Consider the following 10,448-nt stretch of genomic DNA (forward strand, 5'->3'; position numbering starts at 1 on the left):
CACCTGTCGCCACTCTGTGGACGTCCAGTTGCGGTACTGGCATGCAAATTCCAGCCTTCGTCGCCGATGAACAGCAGTCAGCATAGATGCATTAACCAGGCTTCTGCTACGGAGGCCCATGCGCAGCAACATTCGCTGAACCGTTGTTGAGGATACACACTTGGTAGCCTTTTGGTTCATCTGGGCGGTCAGTTGCTCAACAGTTGCACGTCAATTCACCCGAACGCGTCTCCGTAGCTTTCCTTCGCCTCTGCCATCTATAGCCCGTGGTGCACCGCATGTGGCACGCCGCTGATTTTGGATAGTGCCATTTTACCATGCACAGTATACTTTCAACACGGTGGCACGAAAACAGTTCACAAAATTAGCCGTTTCCGAAATGATTCCACACTTGGCCCGAAAGCCAATAATCATGCCCTTTTGGACGTCGGATAAATCGCTACGTTTTTGCATTACGCCAACGCTTGAAATGCTTTCAGATGCCCTAGGACATCCTTTATATACACTCTACTGTAATATGCTGCCACCTGCTTTTTGTGATTGGTTATTTCACGTTGATGTCGAAGGTTAGTGGTGGTCACAATGCAACATTTTTAAACTTGTACATTTCAAAAAACTAATACACTGAAAATGTCATTAAAAAAATTGCAGTCTCGGGAGAGAAGCTGATTGCATAGTTAAAATCAGTGATACAAAAGCAGCAATGATCCGTTAAGAAAACTCTCATGCAAAAAAAAAGGAAAGAAAAAAAATTGTTTATGTAATATCAGAATATGTTTTTTTTTAATTTCCAATGAGCTGCACTATAGGTCTTGCCGATGAGCAGACCTAGTGCGCTCTGCAGAGGTGGTATCCACTCTTTCAGGACCACCACAATGGGTGAGATACCATTGGTCATGTTAATTTGAGCGTCTAGTTTCTGCCACACTAGATGGCAGCACCGAGACTCTATTTGGATGCTAAAGTGCACTTGGAATTTAATTTTGCCGGAAATGCCAAGAGCCAATGAGGCACTCCAGGGATCTTTTACATGACGCATAATCATACGACATGGCCGCTGAGGATTTTCTGCATCCCGAAAATCCTGGGCCGGGGATCGAACCCGCAGACTTGGGCTCAGAAGGCCGACGACAAACCAACTGCGCCACCCAGCCAGAATATAATATCAGAATTTATCAACTTGTCCATTGTTTGCGCTAATTCATAGATGGCGCTGCAATTACATATTACTTTTGGAACTCGACTCCTTCCAAAAAGGAGTTAGTTTTCGTTCTGACCGGCAACGAGCAAGGTTGTCCGGAATAAGATTGTTTGTTTATATCCTGTTTTCATATTTTGTAAAGTAGTTTGTTAAGTTTTATTTTGAAGTTTCTTCAATAAGTCCATAGTAATCGAACCGCAGTTACTACAAGTATGATTAGGCTACATGTCTTTACCTCGTTCTGAAACTGCTGTAAAAAAATTTCCGCTGCGTTTTTTTTTCTTCTTTGTGCAATGATTGCAAGATTGCAAGTAAAACCAAAAAGAAGGCTTATCATTGTTAAACCATGCGCATTACGTATAAAGAAAAGCCCATCAGGTTTCTTTTAGGTACCTGTCCCCTGATTCGGGCTGTGACGCCGAGTTCCTCCTTTATTGTTCTGCGCTGTATAGCCGTTTCCGGCTCTTGCACCAATAAACTCTATATTCTAGAAAGATTTTTAACCAGAAATAAAAATAAATGAAATATTGAGTTTACTTTCGGTACAAGAGTTGGTCGCAAAATAACGCTGGTGGTCACTTTTTCTTCTTTCCGACCTCTTTCCTCAACCAACTTGATTTTACTGCTGGCAAGATCGTAGCAGAGCGTGACCTCTTTTCTCTCTTCAAAAAGATTCTTACCATCACCGTAGTAGCCATAGAATCTCAACTGCTTCGGATGATACTTTAAAAAATTGGCCCCCTTGTATTCCTTTACGAATGGCTTTCTGTAAGACTTGGGAGTATTCATCTGTATATACAAAATAATTTTTTAAATATTTTTTTTGTCTTAGCACACTGCAAGCGGTTCACGTAAAAATGCGTTTTTGAAATTAATGCTATCCATGCAAAAGTTTAAAAAGTGGTAGCAAAACTACTTCGTTTCCGCTGTGTTTTTCAAAGAAATTGTCCGTTCATGATTACCAGAGACATAAATGACTCAGTATATACGTAATCAGAACTATAATCGTTCGTTATAAATTTTTTTTAATTGAGGTTGTATCTATAGTGACAAGTTTGTTTCAACTTTTATGAAAACTTGCCTACCACTTTTTTAAAATTTTAATACATTTTTTCGAAAAGTTGTCCGCAGGCAATGTGTTAAGAGCTCAAAAGACTAAGCAGGACAAGACAAAGAGCATACTAAACAGGTCTGTTTATATACGAGAAAAATATAAAACTGGTAGTAAAACCGTTTCATATCTTACTTGTTTTTGGGAGAAATAATGAACCTTAACTACCAAGATTTATTAAAAGTTATAATGCATATACAAGACCGTTTCCCAAGATAGAAAATAATTGCATACCTGCCAACTTTTAATTCCTTCCATTATGATTTTTACCAGTGGTATTAAAACGGAATTCAAATTTCAATTTTAAGCAAAAAAAATACGTTGTATTTGAAAAAGCTTAAGCTGACACGCATGATAGTAACACATATTAATATATATGCTTAATTTTCTTAAGAACAGTGGTGATCAAAATCATTTAAAAATTAAGTTAATAAAAGAAAAAATAGTATATATTTACTACCACTTTAAATATGAAAATAATATTTTACGCCAAATGCTTAAAAGTTGGCAGGTATGTAATTGTGAATAACTTTGGGGAATAACAGACATTTGTTCTTTGTGGAAAAAAGCTAGAAAGAGAATGATACATGCTAAATGCATATTGTCATCCAGATATCAATGGAAAATTTTTATTTCCTATCTCACGGCTGTACTAAAATTTTAATAATAAAGTACTTTGCTACGTTTGTTCCAGAATTTAAATTTTCCTAGTCTATTACTTAGTTGAAATCACCTAATTATGATGGTAAAAGTTTACTTAGAGTTCTAGTCTATATTTAAATAACGTCATACCTCTTCCCTGTCCATCGTAATGGCGTCATAGACATCTGGTTGTGGTGATCGCACCCTGAATCCCATTTCGGTCAAGAAATTTCTTGTGAACGGGTCACAGTTTATCAAGGTGTATTCCCGTCCATTCACAATTAATGTGTTTCCAATGTTCAGATCATCGATGGTGTAGTACCCTCCGTCCGGATTCTTAAATTTTCCTTTTCCAACAATGCAACCTTAAATGATTCATATTTTATACCTCCTTATATTTATTTAAGTCTATCGGAAAGTTCTGTCCGCTAAAGTGCGCACTCCCTTTTCTTCCTTTCTTACAGTAATGCAGAAGGTTCTTTTATATAAAAAAAAGTAGTATAAGATATTTACCCTTTAACTCAATGGTAATATTCTTGCTTAATGTGATACAGCATATATGCATAGTTGCCAACTTGTATGGTTGTTGAGAAAGATTTTAGAGAGTAGTAGTCTTATAATGCTTATCGTATTAAGATTTTTCTAAAAATTAAGCTATTTTACTAACTAATATTTCCTAATATAATATAAAAAAACTTAAACTGTATAAAGCATATGGGCACCTTTCCCATTCATCTTTAGCTTGATCTTTGTGGTGTTTCGATGAGGTTGTGGAATGCAAATGAAGTAAAGAAGTATTCATGTGGATCATTGAGGTACTAACTGTGTAATTATATGTAGAAGGGTGATAAGACTATATTGTAATATAATATAGTCTTCGTTTGTTGTAGCGCAACTGGGTGTCTGAGGCCATTACGGCCCTTTTCCCATTCATCCTGAAATTAGACTAAGAAACATACATGACAAATATAAAGTTTGGGGCGCAAAATGGAGTTCGTAATAGAAAAAAAATGGCACTTTGCCATTATTAATAATATAGTCTTCGACTTGATATGTATTGTAGCAGAGTGCCTGCCCGCGAAGCGGGCATCTTCCTCCTTCTTCTGATGAAATGGTATAATGGCTGAGACTCTTTCTGTGTGCTGTTATCAAATGGAAATTTCGTATAGGTACTTAGGTACTTGTAATGTACCGATCTGGAAACTGTACTAAGGCTATAGTACAATTTGATGAAAAACTCCCACCTTTGAAAAAAGTGTGGCCTTTTGCAAGCCATACTTTCCCGCTTTCGTGATGGTGTGAAGTTGCAAGGAAAAAACCGTAAAGATAAGTTTATTAGGTGAATAAAGATATTTTTATGAAAAATAAAAATTGTACGTATGTTCGATAATTATGCGCGCATTTGAAAATCATGCAATTTTCCGCATCTTTGCACAGTTTGTAAATTCCTATACGTAACTCAATAATTGGTACTGAATTTATGCTGATTTGATTAATATAATTCTACAGTGGTAATCATTAGAAAAAATGTCCGTTTAATTTTAACATTAATGAAATATCATTATTTTTATAATAAAACCTCATGGATCATTTCTATATTGAAAGACCAACTTTAAAATATAAATCAGTGGGGCGACAATTAAGGAAAACTTATATATATAACAAAACTATGAGTATAATTGGGTATAATGTGAAAAAAAACACAACTACTTCGATTTAGTAGGAACAACATATGACGCAATGCTAAACGAATGGAATTTAGTTGTTGTTTATTTAGTTATTGTTATTAGTAGTTGTTGTNGAAGCGGTCATCTCCCTCCTTCTTCTGATGAAATGGTATAATGGCTGAGACTCTTTCTGTGTGCTGTTATCAAATGGAAATTTCGTATAGGTACTTAGGTACTTGTAATGTACCGATCTGAAAACTGTACTAAGGCTATGGTACAATTTGATGAAAAACTCCCACCTTTGAAAAAAGTGTGGCCTTTTGCAAGCCACACTTTCCCGCTTTCGTGATGATGTGAAGTTGCAAGGAAAAAACCGTAAATATAAGTTTATTAGGTGAATAAAGATATTTTAATGAAAAATAAAAATTGTACGTATATTCGATAATTATGCGCGCAATTGAAAATTATGCAATTTTCCGCATCTTTGCACAGTTTGTAAATTCCTATACACAACTCAATATTTGGTACTGAATTTATGCTGATTTGATTAATATGTGGTAATTATTAGAAAAAAATGTCCGTTTAATTTTAACATTAATGAAATATCATTATTTTTATAATAAAACCTCACGGATCATTTTGTATATTAAAAGCCTGACTTTAAAATATAAATCAGTGGGGCGACAATTAAGGAAAACTTATGTATGACAAAACTATGAGTATAATTAAAATTTTGAATAAGAAAGCTAAGAAGAAAGTGCTACATAAAATAAGCCGAAGCCATTTTGTTTCTGACCTCAAATAAATTGCTTACGGGATATTTTTATTAAGCTACTTTTACATTTTATCGTACCTGTTGTCACCTTGTTAACAATTGTGAAACTCAATAAAAAATAATAAAAATACGCACTTATGGTGAAAAGAAACATTACCCTGAAGCAGTCCGCTATTCTTGTTACATGGTTCGTATATTTTCATTTCATCATCTTCTAAAAAGTAAGAAATGTTACATTTACGAAATCTTGTCGTTGACTTCTCTTCGTCGCCTAACTTTTCTCGATAGAATGCCGTGAAAGTCAAACTCTGAAAAAAATTGGCAGAAATTTAAACACAGTATTTAATTTCAGATGAATATATTTAAAAGGAAACAATAGCATATTATAACCGTCGCTGAACAGTCGACCCAGTTTAGGGTTTACGACTACCAATCTTCAACTCCGTAGCCTTCTAATTTTGAACCCAATCCAGAAGACGAGGGAACTCCTGGATCAAGTATTGGGAGAAATTCGCCTTCATGGATGACTTTTTGATGGAACTAATCCGCATTTGCGTTACATGAAGAGGAAACGAAGAAAACCTCCCACGGTTAGCCTGATGGCAAGGGGACTCTAACCCATTATCCGTCTACCACTTAAGATATTTTACGTCCGCACTGTGGTCGATGCGATCCAGGTGTGGAATTCGTATCGACCATCCATCACTGGGTTTTTAACCCGGTTCACATCATTGGAAGGCAATCGCTCTATCCCCTGAGCCACCACGGCTCAAAATAATAGTATAAATACTACGGATGATTTTAAATGCATAGCATTGCAGATATGTATCCATATATTTAAGACTTCATATGTCTTTAAATAACAATCTCCGCTTATTGATTTTTTTTTTTTTTAATTTCCATAACAATTTTATTGTTTCCGAACGCTTACGCCAATTTACTGTGCCGCATTTAGTTTTACAGAAAAATTTGTTAAAGTAGGATTTTATAGATTTCATAAGTAAGTGAATTATCACTTCTTGGGATTACAATAGCTTTATTTACTATATAAATGAATTCTGAGCTAGTGCATCTTTTCCTTTAAGTATCATATGAATCCCAACTTTTCCATTTTATTCATTCTAAAATCCGAATTTGCATCTTGAAAACTGTCTTGTGGATAAATATAAACGAATTATAGATATAAAATAATTTATTACTAAAAAATTTTTTCTTCTTATTTTACTTTTAAAATGTACTAGAAGTTATGGCAAAATTGTGGTTTCTTTCCTTCTTTGTTTATATATGTCATATTTTCATACTTAATTGTTATTACTTAAATACAATTATAAATTAAAGAAATGTGTCTAGATGTTAATACGGATCAATTTTTGCTCCTTAAAACATTTAATATTTCCAATAATCTCAAGATACATTTGTCAATACTTTTTAACTTGTTTCATCAGTAAATAATCGAATACCTATTCTGGACATTACTTTACATATTTTAGACATTACTTTAGTCTAAAATATATAATAAAAATTATAAAAAATTATTATAAATAACGATTAAATAAAATTTTAATCCTTACTGGTACGTTGTTGTAGTTAAAAGTGTCATTCCCCACTAGATAAGAGGCTCGACTTATTTTAGGCCCCTTATCTTCTAGATTCTCTTCAATTTTCAATCCATTTCGAAAAACAAAACGTTGAGGTTTGTGGAAACTTACTTCGTCCTATAATGAAAACAAGATCTTATGCTAGAAAAAATCGAAGAGTGCTAAATAAAAAGGTAAAATCACTCGCATGAAATTAACAGAAAATAAAAATGGACTGGAGTTCTTTCCCCAAAAATAGAGTATTAATCCCTTAACTTGTGCGCTCGAGTTAATTCGAGCGGCGTTGTGCTTCATGTTGCTATAATTTTTCACACTCGAATATAATCGAGAATTGAAAATAACAATGTGAAAGCTAAGAAAAAAAATTGTTTTATTGATATTTATCATTTACATAGGACTGTAAGCTGTAACATTTATTTATTCAGGAATACAATATTACAGAGTTGCCAACTTGCTCCGGACAGCAAATGTGTATTTTAAAGTGGTAGTTTATCAATCGTGATTCTTGGTTTAATAAATTCAATTTAGTAGATTTTTATCCACCACTATTTCTAAATAATTCATAGGCTTATATATTTCACCACTTTTCAATACTGAAGTCAACTCTCCATGGCAGAAGAAAAGATTATAAGAAGACTCGTCGGCGCCCCTAAATGCATTAGCAATAACAGTATAAAAAGGGATCTTAAAATTGATGACATCAACGTCTATATAAAAAATTTAAACAAAAATTTCTACAATGAAGCAAAAACCTGTCCCACCAGCAATTTTAACTCACTCCTAGATATTGAATTAATTGACGACAACACTAAATTTAGCCCAATCACTGCCTTTTTTCTTAGGGATATGATGTTGCCCTAGCACGCGAAATACACTCTCGATTTTTGGTGCTAAGCACCCCCTCTTCCCCCCATCTCCATTCCACCTCACTACTCCTCATCATCGATTTATTACTACAGATGAATCGGTTAATGCCGCTTCGCGGCAGCGCACCGAGATTTCTATGATTTCTACCATTCTACCAATACTGAAGTCAAGCTAAACCCTTTAAAAAGCAAGTATAAATAGTCAAATATTTGCAAAATTTACTGTAGTTATTTACAGTTTTTTTTAAATTATTTTGGCGTGTCCGGACCAGTTGGCAACTCTGAATATAGCCTTTTTCCATCGAACAAAAGCGCTGTATATCAAAATTGTCCACCAAAAAAAGAATACAATATTCTAAAGTGTGTTTTTTTACATAAAAAAGAAATGGATTACTATTTGGCCGGTTTTTTTTCAAAACATCTGTGCGTTAAGGGGTTAATGGCACCTAACAAAAGGCGATTGCTTTCAATCAATGTGCGTTATGCGTGCTAATTTAACCGAGTCAGGGACATTCTTTCGCAGGCCCGCTTGACTTATTTCGGAAAAATAAACAATAAAATAAGTTTACTCGCTAATACGAGGAAGGACCTAAAGCCAAACTGTATAAGACATTTTACATACGAATAGGAGCTTTAGAGAGCGAATTAAACGCTTACTATGGTAATGATCCAGTCATGTAATTCGACATTCATTAAGCGAACAAGATAGTTTAAATAGACTAATTAAACGAGATTGTTTAAGTAGACTAATGAAATTGAAAAAGCGCGAGACATGAATTGAAACGCAAGAGAAGTAGATTGAAAATTTTGAAAAAGTTGGAAACGACCAACGATTGAAAGTGGAGCAGTTAATATTTTTGAACACTCAGTTTAAAACGATTAAATGTATGTGAATCGGAGGTCTGAAAGTTTTTTACAACTTTGTAACTGTCCTCCGATACACAAGCTGGAGTTGTCTTTCTGGGACGCACTAGCTGGAGTTGTCTTTCTGGAGACTTTTTCCTCAATGCCTAAATGAGGATTTCTCGGAGAGTGCATATCGAGGAAATCGTTGTTTTTTCTTCTTCTAAAAGGGGATAAATGTTAAAATTTTTTTAAGATCTTTTAGTACTTACCCGATTCAGAGACCGTGAAAAAATGGCTCAAACTTTTATCGACCAGTTGTATTATGGATCCATAATTTGGATTTAGATCTCGTTAAATTAAAATAATAATAATAATTTTTAGTGCGATGTCAGATTCATACTGTATTTACCTTTTTCTACATCTTAAGTGAAAGGAAAGTTTAGTACCTTATTTTAAGTAATCAAATAAAATTTCTGCGAAGTGTTTTTTTCCTACTTGAGATTTCGAGTTTTTATAGAAAATATATTGTGATTACGTAACATTTTTATTTCAATTACAAATCTTCACGACTTAATGTTACTTTAGGAAATTTTAAAAATTTAAGAAGTAAAGTGTTTAACATTTGCTCGTATAAAACCATTAAAAGATCAGCTTAACGAAAGTAATAGCAATAATATTTTATAGAATAGCATAAAATTGTAAATAATACTCTTAATTGTGTAACTTTACTGATTTTTTTAAGTTCCGTATTTAAAATTTCAGGGAACCAGTGGCAAAAAAATTATCACAAACAAATTTCAACAATATTACATCAATTTGTTCATTTTTGTATGTACGTCCGCAGATGCATTCTGTGTTAGAAAGCATTAAAATACATGATGTCTGAAAAATTAAAAGCTAGTCCAATTCGTCATTAACATATCCACCGTATTAAAATATTAACATTTGAAAGAGATGAAATTGCTTACTTGTTTGACCAAAAACCCCGGTACAGCAGTAAACATATTTTTATTTCGAGAAATTCTGCATACAGATTCTAACGAGATGTAGGATTGTAAAGAAATAATTATTTAGTTATTTTAACAAGAAATTGCTATAAGAGAATATTAGTGATAGATTTGTTTATTTGTCCAACGATCATGCATGTGTAATATTACAAATTCCCCGATGTATTAAAATTGATTAAGTCCTTGGATTTAAAAAGAATAGTGCTCTTAGAAATATGAAGTTTAAAGTATATTTAGGAAATCTGAAAGACGAACAAACTTATGCGGACTTCTTTTTTAGCATTTCCAAGTTGCGAACAAAAATTATAATTGTTTCATAGAATCATTGCCACACAAATAACTGGGTACTTGCACTTCAAGAAGAAGAAGATTACGGATGCCCACACATGTGACCTAGCTGCTTGTTTATAAGCAAAATGACGCGTTAAAGTTGAGATAAGTTTCTGCACATAAGTTAGCATATTGATTAACGTGAAGTTAATTAAATACAATACCGCCGTATCGCACGTCGAATTTATTGAACTATAGCTCTTTTTCGTCTACATCTTTTACTTTACTTAGATTCATTATTTGTTCATGTATTTTTTGTGACAGTAATATATTTTCGTTTTGTGTACCTGTCAACTTTGATACATTATAAGTTTGCTTCGTGCCTGTTTCTGCGTTAAGTAAAAAATATACTGTGAAAGAATGGAAATCTTTGTGAAGAATCTTTGTGTAAGAATATAGAATGAC

At 33.6% G+C, this 10,448-nt stretch overlaps 1 protein-coding gene across 1 annotated transcript in view; it reads right to left on the reverse strand.

Annotated features, from left to right (window-relative positions):
- Positions 1–9,901, reverse strand: part of LOC107445907 (EF-hand domain-containing family member C2-like) — a gene marked incomplete in the record, with an annotated part of 26,542 nt that extends 16,641 nt beyond the window's left edge. The window contains 5 exon segments of the mRNA XM_071178840.1: positions 1,739–1,990; positions 3,105–3,319; positions 5,554–5,704; positions 6,968–7,111; positions 9,675–9,901. Of these exon segments, the coding sequence (XP_071034941.1) occupies positions 1,739–1,990; positions 3,105–3,319; positions 5,554–5,704; positions 6,968–7,111; positions 9,675–9,710 (798 nt within the window).
- Between the last annotated feature and the right edge of the window lie 547 nt (positions 9,902–10,448).

The sequence above is a fragment of the Parasteatoda tepidariorum genome, chromosome 3 (genome assembly GCF_043381705.1).
Source record: "Parasteatoda tepidariorum isolate YZ-2023 chromosome 3, CAS_Ptep_4.0, whole genome shotgun sequence".
Classification (NCBI taxonomy): Eukaryota; Metazoa; Arthropoda; class Arachnida; order Araneae; family Theridiidae; genus Parasteatoda; species Parasteatoda tepidariorum.